This window comes from Leuciscus leuciscus, assembly GCF_965113295.1.
Source record: "Leuciscus leuciscus genome assembly, chromosome: 16".
Lineage (NCBI taxonomy): Eukaryota > Metazoa > Chordata > Actinopteri > Cypriniformes > Leuciscidae > Leuciscus > Leuciscus leuciscus.
The window spans coordinates 18,835,952-18,853,403 of record NC_138740.1 but is presented as its reverse complement, the minus strand read 5'-3'; the positions used below and the strand labels follow the sequence as shown (position 1 = coordinate 18,853,403).

The 17,452-nt window shown below is 36.8% G+C and overlaps 1 protein-coding gene across 1 annotated transcript; it reads right to left on the bottom strand.

The window, feature by feature from the left end:
- Window positions 1-2,636: 2,636 nt before the first annotated feature.
- Window positions 2,637-14,175, bottom strand: LOC309478418 (hydroperoxide isomerase ALOXE3). Its single transcript, XM_082142016.1, has 15 exons — window positions 14,041-14,175; window positions 11,733-11,913; window positions 10,291-10,504; window positions 10,119-10,200; window positions 8,715-8,804; window positions 8,486-8,601; window positions 8,225-8,397; window positions 7,990-8,133; window positions 7,649-7,852; window positions 6,541-6,627; window positions 6,254-6,423; window positions 6,052-6,173; window positions 4,784-4,884; window positions 4,510-4,680; window positions 2,637-4,403 (listed from the first exon to the last, which is right to left on the bottom strand). The coding sequence occupies exons 2-15, from the start codon at window positions 11,868-11,870 to the stop codon at window positions 4,224-4,226; spliced, it is 1,992 nt and encodes a 663-aa protein (XP_081998142.1). The 5' UTR covers window positions 11,871-11,913; window positions 14,041-14,175; the 3' UTR covers window positions 2,637-4,223.
- Between the last annotated feature and the right edge of the window lie 3,277 nt (window positions 14,176-17,452).

The following is a 17,452-nucleotide window of genomic DNA, read 5'->3' as shown; positions in this document are numbered from 1 at the left end:
AAAACACAGAATTTGTGTTTCCACAAGTACAGACATAAAACAAAACATTTGAAAAGTACAAAAAAAAGTAATAAAAAAAACATGTCCCAGTTTTAAATTTATGGACAAAAAAGTGAGATTTCAGTGATCATTTTGACCTCTGAACTAGAACATGTCGGCAATTTCCATTTCAGAAATCTGGTCAGCTTAATATATAATATTTTAGACAAAATGAAATTATAATAATAAATGCGTTTTGTTCTTGTTTTATACAGTCTTTCTTTACTCTATGGCTTTGTTACATGTTTCTAAAACAATTGTTGGACTAGTGCGCCGCCCAGTGGTCAGCCAGTGCTTTGAAAAAGTGTAACGTTAATAGGCCACTATTCTGTTTTTATTAAAGTTTGTAACGTTATTTATTTATTTATTTATTTAAACAGTAGTTTTTGATGCATTATAAATTGGCGTTTTATGATTTTAAATAGGGTCTGCTAAGTTTACGGGATGTCACACAGTGTGTCACGCAGTATTAGACTGCGTAGTTCTAATGTCACACACTCATAAAGGATAGTTCTAAAGCCGTCTTGAGAGGATGAAATAACGTTAACGTTACTTAAAAAGTTACTAAGAAACGTTAGCCCTCGCGCCATCTAAATGTGCGCTACAGGTTTAAAATTTGACAGAAAACAGCTTAACCTTTCATTAAAAATGAAAAGAGAAACATCTCACCTTACTATGGCAGCGATGGCGCCCTGCAGCTGAAACTGCTTTAATCTGCCGACTGAAATTCAACAAAATGACTTCATATGACCTGCACACGCTCAAAATTAATTATATTGTGGATTTGAACATGATTAGCTCTAAATTGGAAACCTGTGCATTTACTACATGCTTAAAAATGTTTCGACGCAAATATGCTAGCTGCTAGCTCAAGAATGTCGATTTTTCTTCAAGTTTTAGTACGTACGAACAGGTGTCAACAGTTGGAAGCGTGACGCAGGAAAAAGAAGTGATTCAAATAGAAGTGTCTTTTTGCGCCACGCCACTAGTGGCACCAAACGGAACTACACACTAGCCGCGTTTCCATTACCCTTCAAATTGCGCAAATTGAAATTGCGAATTGAAAATACGCCCAATGGAAACACGTCAATTTCGCAAAAACTCCCATTTATCGCAAAAAAGTTTTTACGCGGCAATGGAAACAGTTTTTGCGCATTTACAGGTCACCTGACATAGATGACGCGGTATGTTTGGACAGAGTGAGAAACAGAGTTCTTTATAAAATTCATATAAGACAAAAGAATTACTGGAATAATGGATTCTAAACCTCAAATAAATGCCACAATCAAGATCTCGAAGCAGATATGGGAGAAACACCCAGAAACTTGTATAAGTTTAAGGGTCGTTCCTTACCATTAATGCTTGGAAAACACTCATACATCTCCTTCGATTAATAATAATGGCTAGTGCAGACAGTGGCTGGGATATAGTACATACACCTACCAACGTCCGTTGCCATGGTTTTTGGAATGATTTTACTTATCGCCAGAGGAAAAAATTAATCTGAAAAAATCGCAGAAGTTTTGCGCAAATCTGTAATGGAAACGCGCCTACTGACTGTTTCCACACAGGTCTCCTGAAGACACCCTTCTGCCACTGAAGACACCGCAAGATTTATATATTTCAATTTACTGTACTTCAAGCCTGCACTATTCATCCCAATGAATATGTTTCTTCATTTTCCATTAAAATGTTTTTCATTGAAATTAACAGATTTGTAGATTATATTTTATTTTTTTAGGTCATACCGGTATATTTAAAAACCAAAAAAACAACAACAACATAACTTTTCATTTATTTTGTTCATTTTTATCCATATATTTTATTTGGTGTCATCCCCAGGCGTTTAATCTTAAAAGTACTAGCCTATTCAGTTAAGAACATGTTTGAGATTAAATACAAGACAGACGATGTGTGAAGAAAACAAACAAAACAAAACAATCTAGGTAAATCCTACCTGTGAACAGAATACCTTTTTTTATGTGCATCATTTCCAACAATTTTGTAAATTTGTCAAATTAAGGAACAATGTGAAAATATGATTTAATGCTATAAAATAAAAATAAAAGAATTAAATGAAATATAATTGTATAATAAAAAAATTAAAAAATTGGAAACTTTATTTATGCATAATTACATGCAACTAACCCTAACTAAATCCTAATCCTGACCTAACCCTATATTAAGTACATGTAGTTAATTATTATTACTCAGTACTTAAATATATAATAACACTGTAACAATGACACCTTTCAATAAAATGTATGGGATAGTAAAGTGTCCATCATATTCACACTTTAGAATCTCGCCAGAAGTAGGTCATCCGGGTAGTTTTTGCCTACTCTTTTATGAGTACTGTGAATTCGGACAAACTTCTTTTGTCACATATTGTTTTGTGCCTACTAGTAGGGAAGTATGTCATTTCGGATGCAGCCGATGTGACTGCAAGCAGATTGAGTTAAGGACCTATCAGCCTATGCCATCTAGTTTCATGACAGAACTTTGTATGAGTGATAGCTGCACATTTTTTTGTTATAGCAGGTTTTTAGGGTAAACTGATTCATTTGAGGTTAATCAATGACAAACACACTAAAACCTTCTTTTGACATGACCTTACTTTTTATTTGTATTTTCTTTAAAAAAAATGAATGATGCATATATTCTTCATTGGAACATGTAATGAACACAGCATAGTTGATTCTCACAGTTTTTCTCAATTGCTAAAACACAATTTCTGAAACCTTGCTCCTTTTTCTGAAAACATTAAACACAAATCCTCATCTTCAAGCACTATTTACCAAACCTCTGACTCCTTGCAAAATTAAACTTTCGCCTCAACAGTTTTCATGTGTTCAAAATCAAACACTGCTCTCAAATCATAAACAAAGTGATCAAAATGATATACACTATCAAGCAGTCAGTAAACAATACACCAAAAAAATAGAAAACACATTGTTCAAAACATACAGTTCTCGAAAGATATCTATGGACTGCTATTCTGTTTGTAGACTTACCCGTGACACCTTACTGTACCATCAAAATGTTCAGGGAGAAGTACATTTTTAATCTCAAAACAAATTTCTATTTTTCCGTCATTGTCTTTTGATGAACGAAAACTAGTAGCTCAAAATTGATCAGAAATTACTACCCTGCTTTGCTATTTGCATTTTTTTTCTCTCCTCCTTGTACACCTATTTTTACAGTACTGTACCCTGCATCTCACAAACTTGTCCTTTGTCTCTGTGATACTGTAATTCTTGTTCTTTGTTGATATGAACCTGCAACCAGTCAAAATCTATTGAGCAGTCAGTGCTGTTAACAAATGGAAAGCACAATGTTCAGGGCCATACAATTTGTTCATTGTACAGTATACAGCCCACAATCCACTGTACTACAGTATACAATACTAAAAGAGACAAAAATCAAAGGAGTAAACGTGATCAGTGTGTTTCTTCTTGTCTTTGGGCATCATTTGAAACAGGTTAAATCAATTTTGAGTGGTTGTGTTCAATCAATGACGTGTGTTCTCTATTTGTATTTGATTGTTGCCACTTGTGTTTACCAATATGGATGACATGTGCAATAGTGCAGAATGTGTTTTGAGAATGAGAATCTGTTTAGAGTTTTGCTGAAAAGTCTAAGTGAGATCTGCAAATTGTGTTTTACCATGTGAAATGGTTTAAGGTATTGACAACAGACTGCACAATTAGCTAAATGAGTTCAGGCAACTGAGAACTTCATTCAGCCAATGGGTTTTAGTGTTTTAGCAATTGAGAAAAACTGTAATCACCAGTAGCCTACTGTTGAAAGCAAGCCCAAAATATCAAACATCAAACTTTTAAAGCTGTAAATGTAAGTATAGCTGAAATTAAGACAAAACTTCTACCTGACTTAGTTGCATACATATACCCCCGGTTTCACAGACAAGGCTCAAGCCAGTCCCAGACTAAAATACATATTTGAGCTGTTTTATCTGAAAGAAACTTGCACTAACATAATTTCAAATGTCCACAGTCATTGTTTTGTCTCAAGATGCACACCAGTAATGTTTTTTTCTAAGGCACGTTTATAAAACCCACTTAAAAGTCCTAATTAAAACTAAGGCCTAATCCTGGCTTAATCTAAACCCTGTCTGTGAAACCAGGCCATACAATGCAGACACAATTTTCAGCTGAACAGAGAACTCAAATAGTCACACTGTTCTCAATGTAGTCTGGAGACAGGTAAGGATAGGGCAACACCAGACGGCTGTTTCTGTCTGCGATGTCTTCTGCTATCATCTTCAGCTCTCTCTGGACTTCCTCCACAAGTTTGACGGTTGCACCACAGCGGAAGTACCACTCATTATAATGGCACAATGGTACCTATAGAGGAAGTAATGGCTAGATGAATAACACATCTGCATCCTACAGTAAATATACAGTATAAAGTTCATGCAGCGATACTCTGGAGGCCAGTGTTAACACTCACAAAGTCAATGGCAGGCTGAGAGAGTAGAGATAGGACACTAAGGACGTGGCAAGAGGAGTTCATCTCCGGAAGGAAGGAGAAAAGATCTTCCTCAGACACTGAGTTTTTGGTCTGAGAAGGGGGGCGCGACATGGCCGCTGGACTGTTCGGTATCCAAAGGTTAAAATCCAACTAAATGTGAAGAATGAGTTTAGTAAATCTGCATTAGCTAACTAAGTTGACATAATATGCTGTTTCGGAGAACCTCTGTCCATTTATTGATAACTGAACATACCTGAGAGAAGTTCACAGCTGCATGAAGTGCTGAGCAGGAGAAGATCACCATGGTTACAAACTTGCACATTTCAGATGCGGTCTGAAATGACTTTGGAACTCCTAGAGATGATATGAAGGAAAAGCAAAGATCATTTTATGCATTTTACATCACTATGAAGAATATATGGAGTAGATGGATAGTAAAAGGGACGTGTAAAAGTGTTCATGATAAAGAATCTTTTAAAATGTGTTTCAGGTTCTTAGAAGCCTAATCTTCGTATTCATGTTGGTTTCATATGGCTTTGAACATTTATAAATGTATGTAATAAAATGTAATGACTCTGATGTGGTGTAACCATCAAGTAAAATATAATAAAATATTTTCCTTAAACATTGAACACATGTGTTTACATATCTTAATTATTATTATTAAAAAATGTAAATATATTTTTCAAGCTATACATTTTTTATTTATTTATATATCATAAATTATTAATTCATAAAAAATATTGTTTTTGGGAGTTGAGTTGCACCACATGACATCTTACCTGAACTAATCTAGCCTTGTCATAAAAAGGTCAAATTATTTGATGTTTTCAGAGACATTTACAAATATATTTTTTTAGAAACTACATCAACTGATTATCTATATGACTTTAAGTTCGAGGCTGGGTCCTTTTACTCATTTTCTATGGCCTATGAAAGTGTGGAGAACTTTGTCTTCAGTAAACTCTCTGTCAACTTGTTGGACTACAACTTTGACTCCTGGTCTTCACTGAGCATATTGGTCTCTTTATGTGGTCTTGGCCCTGTTTACACCTGGTATTAAGATGCGTTTTGGTTGATTGGTTCACAAGTAAACAAGGGAGACACATACCCGTTTATACCTGGTGTTTTAATCCGTCTCTTTTGTCCTCTTTCAACTACTTCTGTCCTGATTTCTTTGAAGGGAGGGTCTATGTATGTGTTTTTTCATATCTTTCGATCTAATGGACAAAATAAGCTTGCCCAATTCACATCTGAATGCGACCGGATGAGTGCGTGTTAGAAAAAAGGAATGGCGAGAGAACATTGTGCTAGGTACGTTTTCCGTTATCAAACCAAACTCTACAAAAGCAATCCGGTCAAATGCGTTTTCGACTACCTCTGGAAGTGGTCCAAAGTGGACAAGCTCAAAATGTTTTAGACCCTGTTTACACCTGTATTTAGGGTCGTACACTTGTGATCCGATCGACCAAAACGCATCTTAATACCAGGTGTAAACAGGGCCTATCTGCCCCTACAAACCTATGTGAGTGAGGCCAAGGAATCCCTCTGTGAAGATCTCTCTAATCCAGTTTTGTAGTTCACAGTCATGCTGGACGTCCTCATCATTAGAGTAATACAAACGAATCCAGCCTGCAACAAATCTGAATGGGAAATGCAAATCATGTGCTTACTTCAAACCTAAAGACACAGATTCAGAAAATGCTGGATGCTGATGATGTACCTGTGTAGAGCGTCCCAGACCCTGAGAGCATCTTGAGCGTAATAGCAGATAGGTAGTGCATCCAGTCCTCTCCCTTTTACGTCATCTGGCACACACATTGAGCTGTAGGTGAGGCGTTGTGTTGCTCGAGCCATCAGCAGCGGAATTGCCTCCAGGCCACACGCTATTGACTATAGAGAACAGAAACATAAATTGTATAAAATTAAATTAAACTAAATCAGGAGTTAAAATAGATTCTCTCTGTCACTCCCTTCACAGAGTATACAGTAGATAATAAACACACCAACCTTGTCAAAAACACCTTTTGTGGCCAGAAGAGTGGCTCTAGCCTGAATGTTAATCTGAAGTGTGCTGCGGATATGAGGCATCAGGAGCTGAAAAACAAAGGCACAATTTATAGGTTTAGTTATAGAAATCACACTTTCACTCTTAAGTCCATTCATGGTGAGGCCCAACTCTTTAAAGCATCAAAATGATCAATTAACAACAAAAGCCCGGAACGGCAGGCTAAAACAAAACGGGTGAAATGAATTTTATTTCAGTGCCTAATGAATTGTCTATATCGTACATGTCTGTAAAGAGAAGAAAAGTAAATTATTTTTCAGATTGTTTTGGTTTTTTTTATGGAAGACTATTTCTACCACATAAGAAAGAAATATGATTTGGTAAATCATAATTATGAAATAAAAAGTCACAATTATAAGATATTAAGCCATAATTAAGAGATAAAAAGTCAAAATGACGACATAAGTTGAAATGATGGCAAAAAGTCATTATATGGAAGCCCATATAAGAAAATTAAAAAACATGCTTTGAATAACCATAATGAAAAAAATTATGTGTTGAATTTACTTAAAATATTTACTTAAGCCATTTTTGCCACAATTTTTAAGTAAATCCAACTTGGATACATTTTATAAAAAATGAACAAGAAAACCTTTGTTACACTTAAATATATTAGTTCACTCCTCATACTTAAAAAATATTGAACAGAATAGAATCTACTAAGTAATTGCAAGTTGTATTAACTCAACATTAAATTATTATTATTTTATTACCAAAATGTTTTTAAAATTGACCAAAGCATGATATTTGTTTAGTATATGGAGGAAATGGGCTTCCATATAACTATAAAAATAAAAGTTTACAAAATAAGACTTTTTTTGTTAAATTATGGCTTTCATCTCATAATTTGACTTTTATGTCATAATTACAATTTACCAATGCATTTCCTTCTTATGTGGCAGATATGTGTGTAGAATAATTGAAACACAGCATAAAAAATAAATAGGAAATTATTTCACCTTTGCCTTCAGGGCTTCTGTAAATAACTGTTCTGCAGACAAAATGAATTAATTTGTTCTGTATTTTCGGCTGAGCATTGTCTGTTTCTACCTGATGTAGAGGATGAATCTCCGGCAGCTGTCTGAGCGTAGCGGTACAGCACACCTCTCCTAAAAGATGAGTGCGCAAGAAATGGGAAAGTAGTTGATGGACCAGAAAATCTGAATTACGGACCCACATCTTTGCTAACAACCAATCCGGTGCAGCATCAGAGGGCAAGAAAACAGGATTCTGTGGACCAGGAACCTGTTGAAGCTGAAATATAAGTATAGTTTAAGATTTCTTTAAGATTTCAGCTTTCATTTGGTCAGTAAAACTCATCAAAAAGGAATTTTGTGTAACTAATCACAGATTGCTGACTATTACAATAACAAGTCGTTATAAAACCATACTTGTATGGCAATGGGCTTCAGTTCTCCATGTCTGTTGTAATGTAGCAAACATAAGGGAGCAGACAAGTATGTCTGTTTCTCATTTATAATATTAGCAGGCAGCTGATCAAGCACTTCATAATCCAGAAGATACACAAGTCCTCTCTGTGGAAAATATATGTTATAAACAATGACAATTATGTTACAAAGTGATGAAAACAAATGCCCTTAAAGTCACACTTGCACACAAACACACCTCCATCTCCTGCTCCAATGATGAGTCCTCTGGTAGAAAAGGTCTGACCATCTCTGAAGTGACAGACAGGTTAGGTGGCAGGTTATGGATCTGTCTGATATACAAAGGATTGCAGCCATTTAGGCACTGATATCCAAAGAATGCATCCTCATGCCAGTGATCCTGAACATATCCTACAAGAAAAATGCACAGCAAAAAATCATATACATATATAGTTTTATTACTGTCATTTGTAAAATGCAATTTATTTGTTTGGCATACTGGCAACGGTGTTCTCTCTTCCATTGAAAAGGAAGAATGTCTCAAGTTCCTGTAGGCTGCTCCAAGATGTTCTTCTTTCAATAAAACCCTTTATGTAGTGCACATTGTTAACTGGGCTGACAGACAAACAAAGTGAAAATATCCCACTGTGAATTTCAGTTCAGGTGACATAAGATTGAATTAATATCAAACTAGTTTGAATTGAATCTTTAATACAGTGAAACCATACCGTTGACGGATGTAACTCAAATTGAGTCCTAGAGCTGTCACACTGGACATGTTTACACAGTGAGGACCACCTTCAACAAATGTGCCCCACCTATAGATAAAAAACAACTTATTTTTTAACTAATATAAAAGATGGAGGGACAAGTATAGCTGCACGATTATTCGTTAAAAGATTGTGAATCTAGATTCAAACACCCACACGTTCACACGATAAATGACAGTTATTTGCTTTTGTCTGTTAAACCTTTGATAAAATCACAACAGAACATTCAAATTTGCACTGCTACTGACTCAGAGAGAGCAGTTATCATGTATAGGTATCAAACAGCTTCACAAACAGTCTTTTCAACCACACAGTATTGTTATTTCAGTGTTGCAAATATTCAAATTATCAACAACAAAATATATATATATATATATAAATGAAGAGTTCAGATGCAAAAGACAAAATTAAACAAACAAGTTTACAAGTGCCATCTGAAATTTTCTTCTAGAATGATCCTTTTTATCAAGCTCGTATATTTAAGTTCAATAATTTCACTTCAATGGCAATGCAAATTACCTATTAATTGTCATTTAAGTAAAATTACTTAACTTAAATATACAAGCTTTATAAAAATTATAATTCTAGAAGAAAATTTCAGATGGCACTTAGAGGCTTTTGCATCTGAACTCTTCAATATAGTTCGGATATAAACAATGATGTCTATGGAAGCTACCATAATTGAGCATATCACCTTCTGAAAGTAACAAGGTGCTTCAAATAATAATTGTATCGATTACATTGTTACACCAGTAGGTGGCGATAATGCATTTGCCATTGAATCATTCGGTCAAGAGATTCGTTCAAAATGGCTGAGGCTGAATACGAAATCACCCCCTAAACCCTCATTCACTATTCCCTACGTTAATCCACTAATACTGTTCACTTGAAAAAGTGAATGAAAAGGAGTGAGCGAATTCGGAGAGCCGTTGAGCGTACACCGGTTATTGCAGTGCGATGTGGGATTGAATAACACTCAATACACTGAATGCACTCAATAACGTCCACTACGGTTTCGGACACCACTAAAAATGGCTGTCCCTTCAAATAACGCTCTATTTAGGGTATAGGGGGCGATTTCGGATTCAGCCTGATCCATCCAGTAATGAAACAAGCAAAGTATTTATGAGTGAGTCATTGAATCATTCACTCAACTCGATTTTTTACAATTATTTATTCATATTAAATAAACATTTTAAATAGACTGCAGCAATTAATTTCTCAGAACCTCTGGTAAATTACATGTTATTTTGTTTAGTTGTCTATTCAGAATTGTGGGAGAATCATGATCTTTATTCGAAACAAAAAAACGTGATTCTCCAGAATCGTGCAGCTCTGATTGATGAGTAAAAAATGTTTTACCTGATAAACTGTTGTTTATGTTGGAGATCCCTCTCCCTGTGATCGATTAGGATTGCTAATGTTTCCTCCTTTTTCAGACAGGCTAAAGGAATTTTGGGAAAGATTGAGAGAATTTGATATAAAGTAAAGAAAATAATTTAAGAAAGAAAGAAAATAAACAGACACACCCCACCTTTCTCGTTCCGAAGCTCAACGCAACCATCTGCTGTCCGGATCCATTTATGGCAAGGAAAAACCTCCATCTCAGGATCCTCAGAACTCCGTCTCAACTGCACATCCCGACAGTGCCAGTCCAGGTCCGGAAAGCCAGGCTGAGCCTCAAGGCGGAGTCTCAACAGAACCACTATACCAACTTCCTCTTTAGGCTTGATGACAACTGTACAAGCCTGTCTCAAAAAGAAAAACAGCACATTTGCATTCGTGCTAGATTCATTTACTATGGGATCACAGTATTAAAGACTGCTGCCATAGTGAATGACTCTGTTACTGTAACAGTCATTTGATATATTACATGATAGGCTTATCTAGTTGGGTTTAGTGTGGGCTAAAGTGCCTTACCAGGTACTGGAGTGAACTGGAGCTGTTAGATACTATATTTTTTTGATTATTTATATTTATATTTATGCATTTAGCAGTTGCTTTTATCCAAACCGGCTTACAAAAGAGGAACAAAAGCAATTTGTCAAAGAGCCAATAATATTTGTAATGGCAAGGTTATTAGAGAATTAGATAAGAAAGCAAACCGCAGAAGAGGAGAAATGAAGAGGGGGAAAAAAAATGTTTTGTGTGTGTGTGCTTGCAAGTGTATGTAAGCGCATTGGTTTAAGGGTGTTAGGTAGTGAAGTGCTTGTTGAACATTTTTACAAGTTTGGGGTAAATGCGATTTAAAAAAAGAAAAGAAACTAAAGCTTTTATTTATCAAGTGGCAGTAAAAATGTGATTCTATTTCAAATGAATGCTGTTCTTTTGAACCATCAAAAAATCCTGAAAAATGTCTGAGGGTCTCAGGGTTTATTTCCAGAAAAATATTAACTGTTTTCAACATGATAATCAAAATAAATGTTTCTTGAGCAGCAAATCAGCATATTAGAATGATTTCTGAAGGATCATGTGACACTGAAGACTGGAGTAATGATGCTGATCATTCAGCTTTGCATCACAGGAATAAATAACATTTTAAAATATTCTAACAGAAAACAAGTTAGGCTAATTTAAATTGTAATAATATTTCACAATTTTAATTTTTTTATCATATTTAAAAATACATATCAAACTTTTCAACAGTACATAATCTCACATAATTATTTAATGTTTATTGTGTTATAATATCTTGTGCATTACAACTACTTATGTATTTTAAATGAATGAGACTTTTACTTTTTGACATAAATAGGCACAATGTTAACGTGGTTCAAAAAGTATATACCTTATATATATACCTATATAAGCCAAATACTGTCCCTTAATAAAAAAGTTAATTTCTGAAACTGTATGGGCTTATGTTCTTATGGTTTCATTGTATTTGCAAACTGTTAAACCTGTTCTGTCAACTTCCTTAATTTCATCTGTGTTCAGAGCCATGTGATGTCTTCTCAAAAAAGGTGAATGTCTTACTGAGTCTGGCAAGAGACGCTGGTCCACTTTTACCGGAGGGCTCTCGCACAGAGTACCAACCAACGAGATCCAAACGCTGCCATACGTTCCTGAGAGAGAAGATGCTGAGGTTCGAATGGTCACATGAAAGCCATCCATTTCTCAGCATATAGGCTAGTTCCCAAGAATTAAAAGGTGCGGCCTATAAATGGAAATCATGTGTGAGTCGAAAACAGCCAGACCTTTACAGTACACACACTCACAAGAGTTCAAGACTGCTGAAATGAATGCATGGACTCCATGAAATCACAAGGAGTCAAGATTACTTCGTAGTTCATTTAAAATAAATATTAGAAAGGAAAATAGCAAAATAATGTGCAAATTAAGAAGGAAACACAAACAAATTGGAAGCAGAAGCAGTGGGGTGAATGGAAAAAAAATAGGAAAATTACTTTTGGATGTATAAAGAATATTCAAATGTTATCCAATGATAAGAAAGGTTAATTTCCAACTAGCAGCGAGTTTGATACAAGAGATCTGATATTTAATATTTTACATTTACATTTACAGCAGGCAAAAAGGGCATAATAATTTACACAGGTGCATGAATCACAAAAATCTCACTGAGTAGCATATATTAACTGGCATGCTACATTATATTAACCCTTTCACACATAAGTTTAAAATATTTTAACTATTTGTAGTTCAGAGAGTCCTATGCTTTCGTATTTTTACTCCTTTCTTTTTACAGTTTTTCTGAATTGCTAAAACACATTTCTTGAAACCATCACTCACTTTCTCAAAACCTTAAACACAAAACAAAATTTTCAAACCACATTCAGAGAACCTCTGACTCTTCTGGCAAAATCAAACAATTGCCTCAAAACTATTTTATCTGTGCTAAAAATAAAACAATGCTCTGATCATACACACAGCAAGTCAATACTATAAACACTACAGATCATTCATTAGACACAACATCAAAAAATGGAGAACACAGAATCCAAAGCACACAGTTACAGAAAAAAGTATATTGTAACAAAGTAAATACATTTTGCAATTACGTAAAAAAGTATAGTAATGACAACTTACAGTAGAAATGTTAATAAATTGTATACTGTATCAGAGACAAGCCTAAAAGGACTTTGACTGTATGCACTGCAAGTATAGTATTGGACTGAATATTGTATATTGAATGTCTGTACTTGCACTTGCATACTGTGAAAATACAGTGACCCAACTGCAAAAGCCAAAAAGGTTACAGTAAAATACTCTAAATGAAAAGCATGTTACAGTCACTCAGTAGACTTGTGCAACTGCAGAATCAAGGTCAGTGAGAAATTCATTCACATCACAGACAATATCATCTCTGGAGGCAAAGGGAAAAACCCTAAAGCCAGATCCAGCCTTGACAACATTATCCACACCTGCTCTTCCTCATCCTCTTCCTCGTTGTTCACCCCCTCTACACATACTCTTCCTTATCTCCCTCTTTTATTGTTACCATCCATTATTGGTATCAACATTCAGTGCAACATTTTGAGTCAATTTTGGGACTCTGAACTGACTTGTATTATGTACAGTTGGTTTGATCACATCATTAGAAATAAGTGTGAACAATTTTGACTCATTGTGTGTAAACGATGACAACTGTGTTGCAGTTGTGTTTAACTTTTGCCTGTCTGTGTTTAGCATTTTGAAACATAAGTGCATCACAGTGCGAAATGTGTTTTAGAGAGTGAAAATGTGTTTAGAGTTTTGAAAAAAGAGTGCGATATGCAAAACAGGGTTTTAACTACCTGAACTTGTTTAATGTTTTACAGAAAGAGTATTCGACCAATTGGTTTAGCCTATTGAGAATTTGGTTCAGAGAATGGGGATTAGTGTTTTAGCATTTCAGAAAAACTGTAATATCATCGTGATCTTTAGAAAATGGTAACATTATTATGGTCGTTATTTGCAAATATTTGCATATAACCTTAGATGTGACAAAAACGGCATTCCGAATTTGAATTGTAAATGCATTATATGCCAAAATAAACAAATATAGGCTATTCCATCTAAAAACTAAAGCCACGTCAAAACGATATAATTAACACGTTTTTACTATTTTAAAAAGTTTAAACATTATTTTATATAACTTAGCCTACTTAATGAACTCTAAAGCTAAATCTCATTAGATTTTATTAGATTATTACAACGTTTAGGGGTGTTCTTCTCATCGGTGCAATATTTTTCAAACTATGCTTTAAATGCGGTCACATGACACGATCAGTAAAAAAACAACACGAAAGACAATAAATGCGCAAGTAAAATTGCATGAACTTACCGTGCCAATACTGTAGCTGAAGATCTGAGCCGAGAGCACTGATGGAACTCAGTTTATCACATTATCACACCTCAGCCAATCACGTGCGTGAGGAGGATTGGCGCGCGCTCTTCCGGGTGTCTCTGGCGTTTATGGTTTCTGAATTCTGAAGAGTTGTGACCATAGACAGTAAAGGTTGTGACTTGTGAGTTCCTAAGAAACGTTGTGCCTTGTTATGTAGTCTGCATAAGCTTGCTGGCTTAACTTTGACGTTCCATTTACGTGTAGGCTATTGTAAGTGTAAAGTGGATCAGCAAATAATTATGTTCGTGTTCATTTTTTTTTCTGAATTGCTAAACACATTTCTTGAAACCATCACTCACTTTCGCAAAACCTTAAACACAAAACAAAATTTTCAAACCACATTCAGAGAACCTCTGACTCTTCTGGCAAAATAAAACGATTGCCTCAAAACAATTTTATCTGTGCTCAAAATCAAACAATGCTTTCAGATAAAAGCATTTTCATAAACAGTGAGTCAATACTAAACACTAGATCATTCATTAGACACTACAGAGAAAAATGGAGAGCACAGAATCCAAAGCACAAGGTTACAGAAAAAAAGTATATTGTAATAAAGTAAACATATTTAGCAATTACATAAAAAAGTATAGTAATGACAACTTACGTAAGGTGAAAAACTTGTATATGCACTGCAAGTATAGTATTGTACTGAATATTGTATAGTATTGAATGTCTGTATATTCAGCACTTGCATACTGTGAAAATACAGTGACCAAACTGCAAAAGCCAAAAAGGTTACAGTAAAAAAAAAAAGCTCTAAATGAAAAGCATGTTACAGTCACTCAGAAGAGTTGTGCAACTGAGTTCAAGGTCAGTGAGAGATTCATTCTGCTTCAGCATCATGTCTTCATGTCGGGTCCGGCCTGAGGACTTTGTCCACATCACAGACAATCATCTTTGCAGGCAAAGGGGAAAACCAGATCCAGCCCTGACAACAATTACAGTTTTTTTGGATTGCTTAAGCACGATTTTCAAAACACTACACACAATTAGCACAACCACACACCCAATTAGCAAAACACTACAGATCCTTTGCATAATTAAACACTCTTGTAAAAACTATACACTGTTTAAAAACCACACTTTGTTACCATATGAAACACACACGTTTCACATTACTATACTCTGTTTGCACACGAGTTACACTCTGCTGTGATAAACCTAAAACACTTTTAGCACTTCTACTTCCCTATGATTAGAGTAGGCTACCATCAAAAAAGTACAAATATAATGTAAATTCACCAAACACTACACAAGACCAATGTTGCAGACTGAAGAAACTCATTTATTTCTCAACATGTTGACATGGAGATTCATATACTGTAACAAAATGTCACTTTACACTACGCGTGTAGCGCTCTAGATTTGATATACACAGACACCAGGAAAAAGGGGCGGGCTGATGCATTGCTGACCGATTTATTACACATCCAGAAGAATACATTTGAGTCGTTATAGGCTCTGGTATATTATGGAGCATAATAGGAATAAAGTTGTGACAAAAAAATTATCAGGGAGGAAAAATCTGAGGGGGCACGTGCCCCCTCACTTTGAATGGGCATGACGCCACTGCTTGGAGCTGATTGAATGTTATAGCATTGTTGGCCAAAACCATGTTTACTATCTCCCTCTCTTGCTGTTCTGTGAACATAGGAGGCCTTCCCCCTTGTCGTTCCTGACCCTCAATCCTATGTAGAAAAAAACAAACAGTATACAACAGTACAGTAATTTCACAGGAAAAGTTAACTGAAGTGCTGATAGTGCATAGAATACAGTACTGTAAGCAGTTACTGAAACCGTGCAGATGTTTTTGATATGATGATATTTTTACCATACCTATTTTCCAGTCGAAATGTTCTTATCACACTTGCCACTGTGTATCGGCTTAGATTTGGCTGTACTCGCAGTCCAGCCTCCCTCAGCGTCAGGCCGTGGTTGACAACGTGGTCAACCAGTGTTTGACAACCATCTAATTTGTCAGATTCGGTCCTCTTTGAGCACCTTCTTGTCTTCCTCTTCCTCTTCCTCTTCCTCTACCTCTACCTCCAGCATGGCCTCCATCTCTTCCTCTTCCTCTGTTGATTCCTCCTCTGTTGATTCCTCTTCCTCCCCTTCCTGCAATAGTGGCGAGGGGACTACGTCTCTGTTCCCTCCTTCAGGGAACGAAGGTTACATACGTATCCAAGACGTTCCCTTTCAGTCACTCACGTTTGACGTAGTCGACGTGTCATCGACTGATTGGGATCCCTATTAAAACGCCACTAGTGCTGCCACCCAGTGCCTAGACAAAAGCCTCCTGATCCCCCCGGATTATTGAGGTGGAGATAGGACAGGGCTTAGGCCAGGGAAGTCACTGCTGTTCCACAAGACCCACTCAGTCAGACTTATTAACACTGGGAAAGTGTGCCCTTTCGTTGGAAAGGAATACGCTGCGGAAGCCACATCCTGCCCATGGGGAGGTATACATATGTAGGATACACATATGGACTGGGCATTACCGGGCAGTACAACATATGGGATGTCACTGAGGTGGCTCCAGCCTATAACAGGGGGAAGACACACCGGTCAGTGACGGCAGAGGGGGCTCTGCCAAGGGAAAGACACAGGCTCGCCGCAGGGAGCCTGTGCCGTGGAAGTACCGTGGAAGAATACACGTATGTGATCGCCATAGGGATCACAACATATGGGCCCAGCCTAGCACAGGTTCCACCAGTGCATACGAGTGCTAGGCCTGGCATCGGACGCTCCGCCACGTCCATTTCTGAAGGGTGTGGAGGAACTCGACAGGGTTCAGCTAAGAGGAACTCTACTGGAGCAAGAATGGCGCACGTATCCGGCCCATAGGAGGGGAATGGCGCAGCAAGCCGACACTTCGAACCGGGCTTACAGTGTAACTGGCTTAATTTGAAGGGAGTACACGGGAAGAAACCGGCTCGACACATAGGCTATTTTTCTAGCGAACGTATTTGGTGTCGCCCAACCCACAGCTCTACAAACATCTGTCAGTGAGGCACCGTACGCCAATGCCCAGGGAGAAGCTACACTCTCATTTTAGAGGAGTGGGCTCGCAACCCAGGGGGCCATGGTGCGTCTTGGGAACCACTATCTTTTTTTTTTTCTCAGTGGGCCAACCTCTGCTTGGAGACAGCCTTTCCCTTCTGCTGGTCTCCGTAACAGACAAAGAGCTGGACTGAGGTCCTGAGGCTTTGCGTTCTGTCCGTTAACCGCAGGAGTGGACGGGACAGAGAAAAGCCAGGGCTGGGTCTGCCTCCTCCAGGGCAGCGCTTGCAGGTTCACCCCCTGGTCCCTTTTAAGGGGAGAGGTAGGAACCTTGGGCACATATCCAGGC

Bases quoted from the DNA above. Each gene is read 5' to 3' on its own strand.
- LOC309478418 (XM_082142016.1), bottom strand. From the start codon at position 11,870: ATGGATGGCTTTCATGTGACCATTCGAACCTCAGCATCTTCTCTCTCA. The intron at 8,805-10,118 runs GTAAAACATTTT...TTTTATCTATAG, and splicing joins CATAAACAACAGTTTATCAG to GTGGGGCACATTTGTTGAAG. The intron at 6,174-6,253 runs GTACATCATCAG...TTTCCCATTCAG, and splicing joins GTCTGGGACGCTCTACACAG to ATTTGTTGCAGGCTGGATTC.